Consider the following 18,832-nt stretch of genomic DNA (forward strand, 5'->3'; position numbering starts at 1 on the left):
CACACTTATTGCACAGAAAGGATAATTGGCTATATTTACAGTGCCATCTATTTATTTCATATCCCATCCCCCAACATACATAGGGAGAGAAAGAGACTTGTAACTTGTTTTTCAGCAGTGAAATGAAGTACCTTGAATAAGGCCTCTACAAACAGTTAAAGGCTTTTTGACAAAGATTACTTATACTCCTTTGCAGAACCAAAATGGCAGCAAAATGCTTTAGTATCTTCTCATGTCTTTTAATCACTTGCAAGGCCTTGTGTTCAGCTGTTAGTATAAAGCGTTGCCTGTGATACATGGGATTTCTTGGAGGGGAAAAAGCTCTATTTTTCCCCCTCTTCTTCTGGGAGAAAGGATTAACTTAGAATGCATTGTAATGTTCTGTTTTTTTGTTTTTTTTTTTTCCTCTAGCTTTGAGCAGAAAATGTATTTTCTCAGGTGCTTTCATAATGTAATGCTTAAAATTTGTGTTAATGATAAGTTCTAGAATGCAGGGTGAGTTTCTGTGTATATGGACTTCCATGTGCCTTTTTCCTCACCTAGGCAAAGCATCCTGTACAAGGCAAGTAGAAACTGGCCCTCCCATGCTGCCCTCCCCTTCACAGGGTTTCTGTTAGTTATCGGCAGAAACAAATTCTTGTGACTGTAGAATTTTTCTGGCAAGCATTTTGCTGGCTTTCAGAATCCACCTGTGCCCTGGTAATGAGTGCTGTGGAAGCTGTAACAATGATTACAATGCTTCATTTGAAATCAAACCTCTCTTTTAATTAGCGATGGGTCCCCTGGCATTAGCTTAAGACTTAATGGCACATTCTAAATACTCCAAATGGTTAGTCTCTGCAGTGTTCTGGTTCCAGGCCTACCTATTACTCTAGTTTTTCTTCCCCACTTAGGGCTTTCAGTGGTGCTTTGTTGTTTTTTTTTTTCACGTGGTTCAGTTGTGACTGTGCATTACTTGTTAAGATAATAGTTCTTCATAAATGCCTTAAAACCATGTTTCCACTTCTCTGAAACAAAACCCAACTCTTTTAGCTTCTACAATGAAGTAGCTCAATTTAATTCATGTAATGTTAGTAATTTTATCTTTACTGTTTCCATGCTTGTATTTTTGAGCAGTTGAAGGGCTTCTCTATCAGGTTTCAAGTTCAGGGACGCAAGTCTGTTCAAATGCTGTGCCTAAATCACTTATTTGGATACATGCAGAACAGTTTGTAGTGTTTCTTAGTAGGGAGAAAGGACACAGTGGGAGACTGAGTAGTGTCATAGGAGGCTGTAAACCTGTTTATCCGGTTTACACTTTTGTGTCAGCAGCCTAGTCAGTGAAAAAACTTTATAAAGATTTTTTTTGTCTTTTAATGATTGTGATGGAGGATGAAAATGCAAAGATAATCAGAAATTCAAGATAAAGCATCTGGCTTTAGTAAAGGCACTCTCAATTGCAGAGTGCAAAGGTTTTTTTTTTTTTTTCAAAGGCCTGTAAGCTTTGAAATATAACTCATAAATATAGTCTATTGATAATTTATAGGAAGAGCTAATATGTATGTATTCAAGCCTGGATTTACCTAGTAACTTTAGGTAGAACAGGATGTAGTTTTCTTGGTAACTGTTTTGTACTATTAAGTGTAGGCATGCTGAAGTTGCATGTGTTTTTATTTGCTTTAAGATGCAACTCAAAGCTTTAGGGAGAGTGTGGTTAAGAATTAGTTTTACTGCAGAATTAACTTGAATGTTCAGTTTAATTCGAGTCTCATCTATACAAACCTCTTTCTTAAGTAAGCCAACAGCACATCCCATAGTTCAGTCTGCTGTTTGCTTCATCTGCTGTGTAAGGAGAGTGTGACCAACAGTGAGAGACATGATTTTACTTCTTTTCTGTGACTCTGCTGCTGTGGCTATACATTGAATGTGCTCTTTGGTTTGGTGTACCACTGTTAAAGAAAGCTGCTGAGGAGCTATAGAGGGTCCAGCCAGTATATTTAGGGGCACAGGGCATATGAACTGTGAGGAGGGGTTGAGGGAGCTGGGCTTTAGCCATGCAGAGGAGACCAGTGCAACTTACAGGCAATCTAATTATGACCTACATCTACCTAAAGGAACACACTTTTCTCTGTGGTAAGAGATCAAGAAGGGGCAGCAGCCATGAGTTTTAGCTTGGCAGTTTCAAACTGGACAATAGGAAAAGCTTCACACAGAATTGTCCATCACTGGGACAGCTTTAAGCTGACCTCATTTGATGTTGACAATAATTCTGCTTCAAACAGGAGGCTGGAGTAAATTTATTCAAGAGGCTTCCCTTCTGGATAACACTTGGATTCTGTGAGGATATACTTTCAAACCTGGAGTCCTGTATTTCTTCCCTCCTAGACATTTTCACCTCATTTCTATTTGTGGTCACTTCATGGAGGGAGAAGATACACGGCACAGGTAGTACTGACTTCCTGCAGTGTTTCTCTCATTAAGTACAGAAGTTAAATAAAAATCAGTGATTCAGAGACTCCTCTCAACCAGTCTTTCAGGGAAGTTTTCCTTGCTGCCTTCTATTGAAACTTCTGTTGTTGTTTTTCTCCCTCAGGTTCAACTTGATTGTTCAGTTCTGAACCATGTGGCCTGTGGGTTTATTTACATTTTTTTCATACCAGCTTTAGAGTCTTGATTGGTAGGGTATACACAGTATATCCAGTAAGCTGTGTGGCTTGTCAGTCCTCTGTACTATGGTCAAGGTAGCAGCAGTACATTAGAAAGATAAATGTCCAGTGCTGAGTTATAGTACATTTTTCAAGTATTGCTGTAAAAGTTAATATCGTCCATTCTAAAATTCTGTCTTAGAATAAAATAAATGTAAGAATAAGGCAGGTTATTTTCTCCTTTCATCTTTATTCAGTACCTCATTTTTAAGAAATTAACAGGTGTATGATAAAGTAGGAAAGAGAATTCAAACTGGGGAGACGCACTTGTGTGAGTTTTCTTGTACACACTGTTCCGGATGAAGCACATATGAAATGTACCAACACCCTTTACAAAGACGCTAATGCTTCGCTTTCATGTCTGAAAATAATTCAGTTGGTACAGGCATAAGAAGCAAATGTGATCTTGGAATGTATCAGGCTGGTGACTCAGTCATCTTGTGATATGTTAATGTATGCACAAGCTCTTCTTCAGACTTCTGCACCACTAGTATACAGGATTTCTTGAGTATTCCCTTGGTGTATGTGATGCTAAATGATCTTTTACTTCAGGTTCTGCTTTGTACTATTACATCTTAGCCTGCTTTTTTTCCTCCAAGCTTTGGGGCTGCAGAATTCATTATGTCCTTTTACCCAGCCTTTGCTGTTGATTGTCCTTTTGAGTTTGTCTGCTGATGTGCAATTTAACTGTGTTAAAAACTAGTCCATTGGGATCTCATTAATATACCACTCCCTTCTCCTGATTTCTATTTCTCTCTCCTCTTTACTGAATTTTTTACATATTTCACAATTCTTAATCCAGTTTTTGCTGTTCAGCAGGATTCTGATGTATCAGATGTTTCACTTAAGTTTAGTTTATAAACTAATGTAGCAGATGACTGAAACATTTTTTCTGGTACTCTGGTATCCTTTGACTGTATCACATTTTTGTTTTAATGTGTCATGTTGTGTTTAATTTTTCTGGGTAATTTCCATTTCTAACATTCAAACAGTTTAAAGGATGATATTTTATTGACAACCTGCATACTCATGGCAGGTTGAAACTGGACAATAGAAAAAGCTTCACACGTTGAGAACCTGCACACTCATTTCAGGTCACTACATGTATGAATAATAATTTTCTGTTCATCAATAAGTAACACACCTTGTTGTGTAATACATGTAAATCTTGCTCTGTCTTGGTTTGGTGGTGGCCTTATGTATCTGTATTGCCTGCCAAAAAAAATGTGGGAGGAATCATAGTTACAGATAACTCAAATGGCAAGTAAAATCATTTAGCCCTGCTTAAAGTAGGGAAGATTAAGACTTCAGGCTAGGTTTTTCAGTGCTTTATTCAGCTGGGCCTTGGAATTGTCAAAGAATGGAAACTGCACAACTGCCCTGGTCAATTAGGGTTTTTTGCCTTCTATCCACTCAGAAACTAATTTGTTTCTTCTTTGTCTGTTACCTTTTGTTCTCTCACTACATGTCACTGAAGAGCCTGGCTCTGTCATCTTGATGCCTGTGGGAAAGCTCTATAGAAGCTGCAGCATGGCTGCTGTTACAGTCCTTCAAAGCCACCTCTGGTTCAGGCTGGAGAGGCTCTGTTCTCCTGGCCTCTTCTCACAGCCTCTGACTACTTTGGTGTCCTTTCACCAAAATAATTTTGTTTATCTGTGCCTTCCTTATGTTGAATGGGGGTAGGGGGGAAGAGGGACAGGGACACTAGAGCCAGTATTCCAAAAGCAGTCAGACTGCCAAGTTAAGGATAATAGGTGCTCTCAGTCTGCTGACCTCTGTCCTGTTAATGCAGCTGAGAATGCCCCCCACACCTTGTTTCCAGGTTGTGCTTCTGGCTCCTGCTTGGCTTTTGCCTACCAAGACCCTTGGGGTTTTTTTCAGGAGAGTTGCTCCTTGGCTGAGCAGTGCCAATCTGTACAACACCAAAGGCTCTTCCTTCCTGTGCTGAAGACTGTTCTGCTTAATTCTATAACGTTCCTATCAGCTTGCTGCCCGGCCTGTCCAGGTCCCTCTGAAAGGCAGCCCTGTCATCAGGTATGTTGACTGGTCCACCCTGTTTATCTGCAAACCTAATTCAATGGACTTGTACAGTAAGATGTTTACTGAGGCACTGGGAATGATTCCATATCCACAGTAGACCCCTTTGCCTGTGAGCAGAACAGTTGTAGTGCACAAGTCATCAGGATAAGCTGACTGACTTTGAACTCTTAGAAAAAGTAGGTATCACTGGCTTAAATGTGATAAGGCAAAGTGTAAATTCTTGAAGATGTCTAAGGATATAACTTGACGTTGCTGCTTGAAGGTCAAACTGCTGGTGTTGTATTGTGTAGGCTTGAAGATGTACTGAAAAATGGGCTTAAATAGCTGAAAGAGGTGGACAGCTGTTATTGGAAAAGTTGGCTTTATCAATAGTGCAGACAAGATTTTTGCAAGCTGCTGTTAATAGATATATTTGGTCTGCAGAGAGATTGTACAGAAGGTGGAGATTGGGGTTAGGTAGTTTCTAATGTTTTAAACTGCATACATGTGTATTGCAAATGGAACAGGAAAGGAAGCTCACTGTAGGTTTACACATACTGTGTCATAATCTGAAGATCTGGTAAAGTATTTCTGTTCACTTTGAATGTGAAATCTTATTTTACAAGAAAGCCCATGTGATGCACATACCAGGAATGTCATGCATGGAGCTGATGTTGTCACCTAGCTGTTTGGAGAAGTGTCCTGTCTTAAGTTTGTTTCAATTCAGTTGTTTTTGTTCCTGAAATCACACATTTTTCTTCCTACATGATGCATCTGACTGGATAGCAGAGTGTGGTGTGTTAGGGGAATCGCAAAATGAACTTGGATTGATGTATGTTGCAGGAAAAAGCTATTTTGATGTGTTCGAAGTGCTGATGCAACATTAGCAAGGTCTCAGATTCATTTAGCTTGCGTGTTTGCTTGAGAAAAATCATGTGGAGAGCAGTGATAAGGATCAAGAGTTTTGAGAGCATGACTTGGAAAGACTGAATCATAGAGTAAGTAGCAGTTGTTTAACAAGAAGAGACTGAAGGAGGCATTGTTTATGACATTGCCTTGGTCTGAAAACCTACCATTTTGGCAAAAAAACTGCAGACTACAAGCATCTTGTAGGCTACTGTGAGGGCCTCTTTGTTTCTGGTTCCTAAGACATTGGAAGATAACAGAAAATAATATTCCTGTAATTAGCATAAGCATATCTAACTGCAGGAGGGGGAGAAGGGTTAATGAGACAGTTGCTGACTGAAATGTAGTCCCTGCTGTTAGGAGAGTCAGGTCACCAAGTCTTACAGAATGTAAAGATTTCCTACTTTAATCTCTTTTTTTCTTTATGAATAGATTATAATGATCTAATTATTATTGAGCAGAACTAATATAATAAAGATGTAATATCTGTGCTTCCTGTTTTATCAATTAGCAAGTTGTTCCATGTACTGCTAAATAAAAATGTATTTGAAAATTTTTCAGACTACTTTCCTTACTTTGATTCATTACTCCATGTGTGCTGCATGTTTAAGAGCCTGTGAAAAGCTGTGTCCTAGGCAAGAATTTGACAAAGTTGCTGCCTCTTCCCTTTTTTAAAACACCTTTAAATCAGATGCACAAATGTGCAGTTCTTGTTGTGGGGGAGGTGGGGTGGTGGATAAATAATATTTTCCCTGCCTTCTTGACTATAATAAGCTCATTTATTAATTTTAAACAACTTGCAATGATCATGGACTTGTCCAGCTTCTTTGCATTTTGTCAGAGGATACTTGTTTGGTTTAACAATTTGTTTCTCTGGAAAATGTGATTTTTTGTATTTTCTGTTACATTGAAATGAATAGAATAGCAGCTGAGAAACATTGCAAGTTATTTGAGATTTAAGCTTATTGTGCAGAAAAGGAGGGTAAAGGAAAATTAATACATTTTGCTCTATGCAGAGCATGAAGAGCCTCCTAGGCACTTCTTAGTTTGTACCCTAGTTCTCTTTACCGTCTCTTAGTGCCAGAAGTCCTCAGTGCTCAGGTGGTATACTAAGAAATAAGAAATGTCACTCTTGTCATAATAATTTGAGCTAGCAGTGCCACAAAATATTTTCAGTTGTCCAAAACACAGTGGCACAGGGTCATATAGAGGCAGTTCATAGAAGCCCACCTGTTAATGTTGGAATTTAACTTCAGTTGTCTTCAATTTTTCAGCTGAATGCCACTGACTATTACATAAATTAAGTTCTAAGCTGCCTTATTGAAAACTGCATATTTCTAAAATGCAATGTTCATAAACCCCATTTTCCTCTCTTGTATAAGTATATTGGAAAAATAAGTCCTTCCCTCTGTGTTGATGATCACATGTAATTGTTCTTATTCTACAGTCATCTAACCTTGAGATTCTGTGCCCTTGCATTCAGACTCAGTATTGGTCTGGTGTCATTTTGAACACTATGTTCTGCACCTTTCTAGTTCTAGTCTTTTGAATCCTAGGCAGCTGAAATATTTTCTTGTCATTTTTGGATCTGACATGCACTTTTTCACTTCAGTGTTTCAAGCTGTTGTGGAGACCCAGTCCTGTGAAAAGGTAGTTGAGAATTAAAGCTTGAATCCTGATGTTACAAAAAGTCTTTCTTTTAAGAAGACTGCACAGCTAAGCTGTGATAATCTAGCACCACAGATCCCTTGTTAAGCAAGTCACTTGACTCTTGAGGTTGTGTGTAGTGGGGCCAGTGGTGTCAGGTTTTTCTTTGTGTGGTCTGAGAGCATCAGCCTTAGTCCCACTGGCTTGCTGCTGGCTGATGAAGTAATCGTGTGTAACATAACAAGATGAGCTCCTGTGCAACAGTTCTCAGAATAAGTATAATGAAAGAGTGAGACTCACTCTTGTTGGTGCTGAGGACTTTTCAGACCACTGCATTCTCTGCTGGCAGTTCTTTCTGCTTTCATGTTCTTCCTAGGATACTAGGGGCACTAGAATGGCTGAAAGATTCATTTACTTTGCCCTCAAAAATAAATAGCCTCCTCATTTAGTGAGATAGAGGCTTGTAGTATATCATCAGGGAGGTTGAATTTGTTTCTACTACTCTGACCTGTTTTCACAGTTGAAATACCTCCCAGTTTTGTTTCTGAGAGGTTAGGTCAAAATTGATGTGTTCTGTATGAACAGACAGCTGGAGCACTTGGGCTGTGGGCAGAGGTGTGGATTTTGGTATCTTGGCCAGCTGGATAGTCAGCACGCAGGGAGCTTGGTGTTGCCTGCCTCCATCTCTAGTTGACTCAGGAGACTAACATTGTGTCAGGTTATGAAACACTTGTATCCTGCACCCATATAGTGAGGGAGAAATAATACTTTCACAGACTGGAGGAATGGAAGTGGGCACTGATGGGAAGGGTAGGATTTACTGTCTTAGGTATGGGAGGGCATCAAAAAACCCTAACTGCAGACTATAAGCTCCTGGAGGACTTGTGGTAGGAGTTCTCCTGGCATCTGCTTTCCTACAAGGTGCCTTCAACGGGGACCTTCCTTCCCCACCCCTACCCTCTCTTTGCTGTTACTTTACTGCAGTTACTGGAGTTATCTCAAATCTGTGAAGATGGTGAAGGGCCTAGAATGGAAGCCATATGAGAAGTGGCTGAAATCACTTGGTCTGTCAAGCTTGCAGAAGAGGAGACTGAAGGGAGACCTCATAGTGCTCTACAGGTTCCTTTAGAAGGAAAGTGAAGGGGCTGGCACTGGTCTCTTCTCTCTGACCAGTGACAGGACCCAAGAGAACAGCATGAAGCCATGTCAAGGGGGGTTTAGGTTGGATATTAGGATAGGCTTCCTCAAGCAGAGAATGACTGGGCACTGGCACAATGAATGTCCCCTGGGAAGTGGTCACAGCACCAGGACTGCCAGGGAGTGGGCAATGCTCTCAGGCACATAATGTGATTTTTGGGGTAGTCCTGAGCAGGGCCAGGAGTTGCACACTGGTCCTTGTGAGTCCCTACCAATTCAAGATATTTTATAATGGTTCTGTGATCATAAGTCTAAAGCAGCAGGTTGTTCTGCTGTGACGAACAATTTTCCATTTTTATTTCTGGCATAAGCTGGTTATTTGTGCCATACTTCATTCTGCTGCTCAGTTACTGGAGAGGGAGAAGATAATTTGCCTTGTCCTCTTGAGTGGCACCTGTCTGCAAGCTCTTCAGACACTCAAACTAGTAAGAAGAAAAAGGAAACTTAAATTTGGGTTGAGAAAAGCCCCACCAACTACATTGGGCTATATACAACTGAAGTGTGTGTATATATATATGTAGTATGGGGCTTCTTTATGTCCATCTAATGGGTTAGAGTGGGGAGGAGGGGAAGAAGATACTTGGTTTACAATAAGGGCTCTCTATTTATAGATTATTAAGGCATGTATGGGATCCTGGATGAGATCAGTCTATTTTAAGTTGCATACTTGGACTTTTTCTTAGGACTATTTGACCCAGACTGTTCTTGAAAGAGAATGATTAGGGAAAGTTTTCATAAGGGCTGAAAAACTTGGAACAGCTACAGTCAAGCAACTGTGACAATTTTTCAGTAGTTTGCAGAGGAGGCACCTGTTGTGTTTTGAGGTCAGGTAAAAACTTTGGTAACAAAATATTTGACCTAGATGAGGAGAATGTTGCCTGCTGCTAAACCTATACACAAACTTCTAGTGTACTTTTTGTTACTCAGTTGGCCTCATTTCCCTTGGAGACATTTGTAGTATGTTTAAAAACTATGAATATAATCAGCAATGGATGTTTCTTTCAGTTAAATTTTAAAAAGCTGCTATTAGTAAATAAGGGAAGAAATATCTTTCAATGTATTGAATGAAGATAGCAGCATGCAGAATTAGTGTATAGGTTTGTAGAATTGCTAGAAACTTTTTAGAAGTAGGCTTAGTCTTGAGTGTCATTCAAAGCTATAAAAACTTGCCTTAATACCATCTATAGATCAATTCTAGGTATGGGCCCATTTTACCTCAGGCTTTTGTCAACATATAAAAAGGGTTGAATTAGGCCAAAGTTTATTTCCTTATATATAAAAAGAATACCGCAGGAGATTATTTATGTTGGATCTGTCTGAATCACTTTTATTGTTGGCCTTTGCAGCTTGTCCTATATAGCAATGTAAGATGTTGCTGAGGTGGGTTTCTTCTTGTGGGTTTTTTTTCCCAATATTTAATTTTCTTTCTTTTTTTTTTTTTTTTTGACAGTGCAGAACTTGCTGTATAATTTACATTGTGATTTGCCTGCTCTCCCTATCTTAATGGTTTTGGCTATCCATGTAGAAAATTGGGATTGGGTGTATGAAAGTTGTACCAATACTTGTCTAGTCTCTTTTCCAGTGTTGGAGTCATGATACTAATTAAAACTAATAATGCACTAAAGATGCTGTTGGTTTATAGTGTGTTTCCTTAGTACTTCAGGTGAGGCTTAAATAGATCACAATAAGTTTTCTATTCTCAAAGTAGCCTTGCTGAAATATTTTTGAAATACATTTTATAAGGTTTCCTCGTTCTATTCAGTTTGGCTTGAAATACCTGAATAAATTATTCAATTATCTGAATAAATTAAAACCAAACTTGAACGTATCAAAATGGGGGTACAACTAATGCCATTGTAGCATGAAAACTTCATGTCTCATTCACATAAGTATTTTTGACTTCTTAATAGAAGATATTTAACTGTTGAAGGTGGAGGCCATGTTGCAGAGACTTAATTTTTTAAGAGATTCATCTAAAAAATCCATGTGTGTATACAGATGCAGATGTTAAAACCCTCATTTTTCTAGAGATGCAAGTGCTTTCTGTTGAACCATATAACTACACTGGTACATCATGACTATCATAAACATCAAGGCAGTTAGTATAGAGTATATTTTACTTACAAATTTGCCTATTTGGCCTGTGAAACAGAGGTCATCAAAATACAGTGCCTGAATAAAAATAACAGTTCTTAATTTGTATTATTTATTTAGAATCTTTAGTGTTTTTTTACAACATTAAATGTTGCTGTGTTTGCTGCTATAGACAGGATAGTTATGAATGTAACACTCTAATGCTCTTAATTTTATAAAAAAGCTTTAAATACTCTGTACTTATCAAACAGCAACAAAAAATCTCCAGTGATTAAACATACAGGAACTCTAGATCATCTCCGCTCTAGATGAAAGCAGACTGGGTATAATATAAAAACAGTGAAACACAGCAATTCCAGAATTGTTGCTTGCCTGATGGGGTCAATGTCTTATTTAGTCTTCATTAATCGCTTCCTGGATAGCAGCAAGTACTTTTGCAGTCAGTTGAGCTACAGTTATCAGTTGTTTGTATTGGTCAAATTCTTAAAGCATTGCAGAGGAATGAAGTCCCTGTTTTAGCAGCTGGTGTCTGTTGGAATCAGCAGGAGTAAGCTGTGTAACTGGTGGATTAGATGTCTGCCCACGGGGCTGTAGTCAGCAGCCTGTGACAGTACTGAGAGAGGAAAATGAATTTAACACACGCATTGCCTCAATTTTTTTCAGATGCTGGCCAGAAGAAGACCCCAGAGAAGAAAGATGGGCGACGAATGTCTTTTCAAAAACCTAGAGGGACTCTTGAATATTCTGTAAGTTACTGCTTTATTGTTAGAATGTTACTGCAAAGCTGAGTGCAGGCTAAAAAGTTTCATTACAAAATAATAAGCAAAACTGTAATGTGCATTACCTTTAATCTTAGAATTATGTGTATCTGATAGTTTAGTTAGACAGAAATTAAATCAGGGAATTAGCTAGTAGTACTTATGCTGATTTTTTCCCTTTAAGTGCCTGTTTTTTTCCTTAAAAATCTCAAGCTAATCAAACTGTTGACGGGTTCACTTTTAGGTAACTAGTTAGAAACAGTAAATAACAATAGTTATATAATTATGTGCAAGTTCTCTGTTTTCAGCATTATCAATAAACTGTTGCCATCAGGAGAAACAACAGAATAAAGTTGGGAAGGGAAGCTGTATCGTGATGCTGACCTTCTGGTATTCTCCTAATAATTGTCATAGATCTGTGGCTTTTACTGTATAACTCTGTTTCTGCATCAGTATCTGAAAATGGAGCCTTTCTCTCCCTGTTCTGTTCTTGAAATGACCCTCAAACTGTGCTGCAGTCAGCTTTCACATTTGTGGTTACTAAGGGAAACAGAAGTGAGAAGTATCTGTCTTGTGTTATATACTGGAAATATAATTAAACCTTTGAATAATGCTTATAAAGTTGATGTTAAAACAGGGGAAGTCTATGGTGATCTTTGAACGCTTTTGAAGCTGGACATGATAAATAGAAAGGGGAACTTCTTAATGAAAAGTCTTTACTTGACCTCTTGGTGTTCTCTTATTCCAGGAATAAGAGATGTGGGGGAGACTTAACTGTGTTACATTAAGCCAAGGTGTGATATTGCTTAACTGAGAAGCAATGAAAAGGCTGTGATAGCCATTTGGAGAGAGGCAGAGTATGTGTGTCATGGAGCAAGAAGCACTTCATTAGTGTGGCTTTTACCGGAATTTGAATATAATTCTAGCCTGTACTAAAGACTTCCTTGAAGTTGAAATTCAAACCAGAAATTCCTGATGCTGAGGTTCTAGCAGTTGAAGAATGTTAATGTAAATTTGACTGCTGTTGATGTTATATTAACTCCATTTGATCTGAAATACCTGGCAAAAATGGTCAAGTGTACCTCTGTATTACTGGCATCCGTACTCAGTAAATCCTGTGATTTGGCTCTTGCCACCATGTGAGTGCTTTTACTTTCGTATGTAAGATTCCAGGCAAAGTAAAAGCAACAAGCTTTCCTTTTTTTATCTTGGTGTGTTTGTGTCAAGTTGTCATGTACTTCTGCAGGTTTTTGTGTTCCAGTAGGTGGGGTTTTAGGTCCAAAAATAGCTTTCTTAATACGTACTGAAGTATGCATCACTTCCTTGTGAGTCAAAAAGATGATTCACAGGAATCAAAGGCTTTTTGTCATGAAACTTTGTCCACCTTCTAAAGGAGCCTGTTGCATTTGTGAAACATGGTACATTTCAGCTTCACAAATGGTGTATTCTGTCAGGTCTTGCCGTGCATTTCACTCAGGAAGCTGTTCAGTATTATCATGGTTTTGTATCTTTTGGTTAATATTGTATGCGAATATTTTAATAAAATGCACAGATATAACCTTTTAGGAACTGAGCTTATGCTTACTGTAAGAGAGGTCTGGTAACTCTTGTGGTAATTTGTTACTGTTCTTATTTATGACTTTATTCCATGTGAGGAGCTGCGGTTATGTGTCTGGTTTCTGACTTAGTCCTCCTTCCTGTCACAGTGACAACACATGTGTACACACACATGTATTTATATACCTGCATGTGCTGCTTCTTTGAGAAGTAGTAGAGAATGAAGGCAGAAACCAGACGTGCCCTCACCTCCCAGCATTATTGAAGTTAGTGGGGCTTCTTGCCTTTTTTTAGATAATACTGTGTTAGTTTTTCCAGTGGCTACATGGTTTTAGGAGGGATGGTCTTACTTGTATTCCTGAAGTTCGGAGTGATTTGGCATATCACTGATGCCAGCTCTGGGGTTTTAATATGAAGTAGACTTTGCACCAGAATTTTTTAGAAAAAAAATTACTATGGGAGAAATAAACAATAAAATGATTTTTCTCTTTAAAGCTAAAGACAAAACACAGTTAATATTTAGGATTTCAATCTAAAATTCCCTGGTATGAAAACTTGAACCTGCTGTTCTGTATGTGGCAGCAGAAAGTGTCAACAGATACAGTACTAATTGATGGAAGTAAGTCCTAAACTGCCTCTAAAGGATACAGAAAAAACTGGTTTATTTTTGTTGATATTGCTTAGACAGTGAACAGATATCTCTTAATAGAGTTTATCCTTTTCTCACTGTCAGTCAACATATTAGATGCAAATTGATATTGTCTGTTATTTCAGAATTCACAGTTGGTGCTCAAGCCATATGTTTTCCCCTTCAGACTTTTGTGTTAAATGTTATGCAAACACAACTGGTGCCTGCCTATAGATGTTAGAAGAGCCAGCTATGGGTGAATAATGGAGCATGAGCAGACAGTGTTGCCCAGTGATCAGCAGGGGTAGTAGCATGCTAGCAGTCTTGTGACTTCAGTGAAAGTGTTCTAACTGCTCTCCCTTTTGAGGAGAAGAAAGAAATAATTGTGGTTATTTAAAGATAGGTTTGTTTTGTTTAAAAAAAAAAAAGTTTATAAGTGAGTAAATTGAAACGTATGATCTGGTGTATCAGTGTTTGGAGGCTCAAATGTAAGACTTCCTTCCCTTTATCTCTCTGGGGATTGAAGGCTGTGCTCTTCTCCTGAAGTAGTGAATAAGTACTTAAAACAGATTATGTTGTCCAGCTTATGGAAAGAGCCCAGTATCAATTCCTGAGGGTCACAGAAGCCTATAGAAAACCATAGCCTCAAGACTGAGTTTTCAGCCTAAGTCCTCAGTGTTGAGCTACCAGTCTTCCTGCATGTAATCCTTTCCTGGTTGTTTAGGGGTAAGTCTAAGGTCTGGGAGCTGGGTCTGGGCTCCTTTTGTTTCAGCTAGAAGCCAGTTGGATGTGTATACAAGAGCAAAACTGCAGTGACTTCTGAAGTCATCTTCTTGAGGTAAAACAAGAATGAATTTTTGATCCTTTAACTGGAGACGTGTGGGTGGCAAGTTTTTGTGGTGACCATCAAATGGGTGAAAGCTTGTTAGACTTGGAACCCACATGAATGTTTGAAGTCTGTTGTAATGATTTGCTGAACATGTTTGAGAGTAGTCAAATTATAAGTATCTGCTCATGTCTTTCTGGAGTAACTGTGGTTTTAGGTTTCAGTTCTAGGGTAGCTTGGATAGATAGAGCTATGGGTTCTCTTCTGGTGCCGCTAGTCCTATTGCCATTGTAAGCCTTTACATGCTTTTTAGACTCCTACACACTTAGGAGTTTTCTGTGATTTTCTTTTTTCTTTTATTTTTTATTTCTTGTCTCTTCCATTTCAAACCCAGGGGTGTGTTCTTGTCTGACTGCCAGTTTTCTTTGAGCATGCTATTGTCATAATCTTTTAAACCATTTTGGGGAATATAGGAAATGTAGATCATAATGGTGATGATACTTCATCTGTTGTCTTTTACTAATTATTTTTGAAATTTGCCTTGTGATATTTACAAGGTTTGTTTTACTGATGTTGCATATTATATAAATTAGGCCTATTAACAATTAGTTAATAAAGTAATAATTGGTATTTGTAAAGGCTTGGGTACAATGCCAAAGTTGTGTTATCTGCTCCCATTTGTCCTCACCCTGTTTTTTAGTATTTCCTTCTGTTTAATTTTGTTAGTTCATTTTAATACTCTTAAACTATTGTTTGATTGTTTTCTGTCTCTTGGACATCTAGTCTTGAAATAAAAAAAAAATCTGCACTCTGATTCATACATATTAGATGTTTAATTTTTAATGGAGCAATTGTTGAATTCTGACTTTTGTGATGCAGTTACAGTGAAGTTCATCAAAATATCAGTGGAGAATTTGGTATAAAATAAAGTTTTTAAATAACATTGCCAGCTGTTGATTTGAGGGAAATGAAGGTAGTTTGAACCAGAGATAGTGGTGACTGAAGTTCTGTCTGCTGGTACACACAAGCACACCTGGCAAACATGGGTATATTCTCAATGAAGATTTGATATCCAGATACTTATATAAGACTTTTAATATTGAAAATAGCATTTCAGTAGCTACCTCAATGTATAGAAAGTTTATCTTCTGAGAGAGAAAGAATAACTTCTTGCCTTTTCTTACAATAGTGAATTTATGGGGCAAAAGCTGGGGATCTGTGGTATGTGGTGGCACTTCAGTTCTGTGCTTTTCTGCAAAGTTATTCTTTGAGCTTTTGGCTGTTCAGATTCTACTTTTTGGAATAGTAGGGGAGCTGAGAATTGGAATAGTCCTTTGAATCTAAGAAGATACTTCAGGAAGTATCTATTATGTGAGCAGTGTCTTTGTTTTAAGAAGGTATCTGTGCTGGTCCCTGAAGTCCCATGTAGTGTGGAAATTTGCCCGGGTAAACTTCACTGCCAAACAGAAGGGAAGCTTATACTTGCCCTGTGTTTATCATGAGTGAGATAAACCCTTTAGTTGCTAAGCTATCTCACAAGATGTTTTTATTTCTGAAGGCTGTAACGAGCAAATACATGCTAAAAAGGGCTTAAGCTTTGTGGTTTTTAATGGTTTTTAATTTGTTTTATATCAAAGTTGGTCTAAAATCTCTATTGCTGCAATCATTAAGTGATACATAAGAAATACTTACCTAGCAGCTGACTGTTGTCCTTCAAGATTTATGTGTGAGCAAACTTAGGCAAAACTTTTGAATTTCACTTTACAGTTTGTTTTAGGAAACCTGTATTATGTAGAGCTTCTGATGAAAACACTACTGTTCATTGATTTGGTGGTTAGTTTTCTTACTGACTGTGAAGCACGTATTACATATCTGGTCTGGTTACAGTCCTGTTTTGATTTTTGCTTTAGTACCAGTTAAACGTGGCTTATGAGAATATTCTTATTTTTTGTATATCTGTGATCATAAAGTACTCAACAACTGAGCGCTGCTACAATGCAATCTTCCGTACTGGAAATGCTAATAGAGAAAGGGGTTTGCTGCTTTGTTTAGCTTATTGGCCTCCTGTATAAAGAATTCTCATAATTGGTTTCTAATCCTGTCTTAAAAAAGGATTGCCTTTTCTTTGGCTGTGTTTATATCTTTTCCTTAGTGAATCTAGGTAGGCACAAGTGCACCTTTACAAAACTATGCAAAAAGTAATTCTCTAACTCTACTAATATTTAGCTACAAGTGTATCTTTTATGCTTCATCTTGTTTTAACTGATAAAATCTGCTTTTTCCTGGTACGGTGCTTATGAAGCCTTGTGCCATTATGCAGTAAACCTTTTGGTTATTTGTTTCCTTGTATCTCCATTATTCTTAAGGCTATGAGTTCTTTAATTTGAAATACTCTTTCTATATAAAACTTTTTTTCCTTTTGCTTCCTTCTGGTAGCTCATTTTGAATACACTTTGGGACATGGAGGTCAAAATCTGAGCTTGAAAAAACCCTTTCCTTAGTGGGGAAATCACTTACTCAAAATGCTGATGCTCCATCTGCTGTCATAGTAATCAACCTGCTTTGCTTCAGCATTTTCTCATTTTCTCAAGATTTTACTTGAAAGTCAGGGTCTAACAGAAGCTTATTTCAATAGTAAGGGAATGTGTTTATATTTATAGAGGCAACTCTTCAGCTTTTCTGTAGGTGAAGAGTGGAGAAAAGGAGTTGAAGAGGGGGAATGAATGGTTTTGTGAACCCAGTAAATCCAGCAGTGGATTTGTAGATGAGAAGTTCTGGTGCAATAGCTGAGTCTACAGCTCAAACTGTGTGACTGACACTTCTGACCACCTGGAAACATAGTGGGAAGGCATGTGTTTTTACGTGGGGTTGCGATAGACTAATATTTAGGGGGTAGGTATGTTTTTGGGGTGGCTTCATTGTTTTTTGCAGTGGGTGGGCATTCATAAGAAATGAAGATGTAAAAGTTTATCAAAGTCTTGGTAAATCAACACATGCTAAAATTTTTACGCCACTTTTTGAACTAACTGCTTACAGGTTTGTTTTGTTTGTTTGTTTTTTCCCAATTGATACAGGTGGAATCAAGAGATACTTTAAACAGTATTGCCTTGAAATTTGATACAACACCCAATGAACTGGTTCAATTAAATAAGCTTTTCTCCAGAGCAGTCGTTCCTGGACAGGTACTATTACACTATATACATTACTTATCCAACCAAGTCCTCTTTTACTATATTTCTCATTCCTACCAAGAGTGCTAAAGTACTCCTCTTACTGGTTTTCCTGTTGGCTTTGTAAAAGAGTTTTTCCTTTTTCTCTAGTCTGTTAACTCCTTGTACCTATTAAATAAATGCCTAAAAAGGGAACATGGAAGGAAGCTACCTGTCTCTCTTATTTAAGATCAGAGGACTTTAAAACTAGATGTACCTAACGGTACAATGATATAATTTAGATACAAGCCAAATTGTTGCTTTGCAAATATAGCAGGCTGTTCACCAACTTTAGCTCAGCAGACACATTCACGGTACAGCTTACAAAGTTCCATGACTGCATATTACTGCCTGCAATTCTAATTTAGTAAATTGAATAATGTTTCTGTTCCACTCTACAAACTTGATGTTTTTACCAGCAGTATGTGAATTACCATTCACTTATTATAGATCATTATTGCCTTTTTTTTTTTCCCCTGTTTTTGCTTTCAATTTTCACTTCTTGAAAGTCAGGCCTGGGAACAAGCGATAGGTCAACTATGGCATAAGCCATTGGCCATTTGGTATTTGCCCTTTGTTTGATAAAATTCTGTTTTCATTTCTGATATCTGCAGAACTTCTCTCTAGGTAGATTGAATGCCTGCTGTGGCTGAAATAGTGTATTAAAGGTGTGAATACCTTAAATTGGTTTTTTGTTTTTTTTTAATTTATTCAGTGAGTCTGTTTCCTAGCTGCTCAAATAGTAGTCATAGCAAGATAAATAATTTGACAGGTCTTCTTTGGACACTCTTATTTCTGACATGCTGTATACTTTTAATGCTCTCTGTCTGAGAGAGCTCAGACAGAGCTCTCTTTCTCAATTATTGCAATTGAAAATCAAAATATCAATATAGCATTTAAAAACTTGAAATGCTAAAATTCCAAGTACTTTCTTTAGTATTGTTTTTTTCCTCAACTCATAATTCTTTTAAAGGCAATGGGAGCAGGAATGGTTTCATGTAGCTTATTTTTGAGAAAGCATAGTAAATATACCTGAACTGGTGGGAAATCTAAAGTAAATCTGAAAGCATAACTAACTTCTAACTACATTATATCTTCTTTATAGATTTTGTATGTTCCTGACCCAGACTACATTTCTAGTGTGGACAGCTCCCCCTCTCTAAGTCCTGTAAGTCCCCTATCACCTACATCTTCCGAAGCTGAGCTTGACAAGGCTACAGTAAATGTAGGTATACCTATTGTCCTTGAAATTAATTTTCCCTTACAAGATAAATGTTACAGATGCTATGCTTTCTTCTTAAACTATC

The 18,832-nt window shown here is 37.8% G+C and overlaps 1 protein-coding gene across 8 annotated transcripts in view; it reads left to right on the forward strand.

The window, feature by feature from the left end:
* Positions 1-18,832, forward strand: part of OXR1 (oxidation resistance 1) — a 260,480-nt gene that overhangs the window by 190,679 nt on the left and 50,969 nt on the right. For 6 of the 8 annotated variants that reach the window (XM_085053400.1, XM_085053404.1, XM_085053402.1 and 3 more), the window contains 3 exons: positions 11,211-11,293; positions 17,391-17,498; positions 18,631-18,750. In XM_085053400.1, coding sequence (XP_084909526.1) covers positions 11,211-11,293; positions 17,391-17,498; positions 18,631-18,750 — 311 coding nt within the window. The remainder of the gene's footprint in view (positions 1-11,210; positions 11,294-17,390; positions 17,499-18,630; positions 18,751-18,832) is intronic. The other 2 variants (XM_085053401.1, XM_085053405.1) reach the window with 1 other exon arrangement.

The sequence above is a fragment of the Lichenostomus cassidix genome, chromosome 2, assembly GCF_008360975.1.
Source record: "Lichenostomus cassidix isolate B80296 chromosome 2, HeHo_3.0, whole genome shotgun sequence".
In the NCBI taxonomy this organism is placed as follows: Eukaryota; Metazoa; Chordata; class Aves; order Passeriformes; family Meliphagidae; genus Lichenostomus; species Lichenostomus cassidix.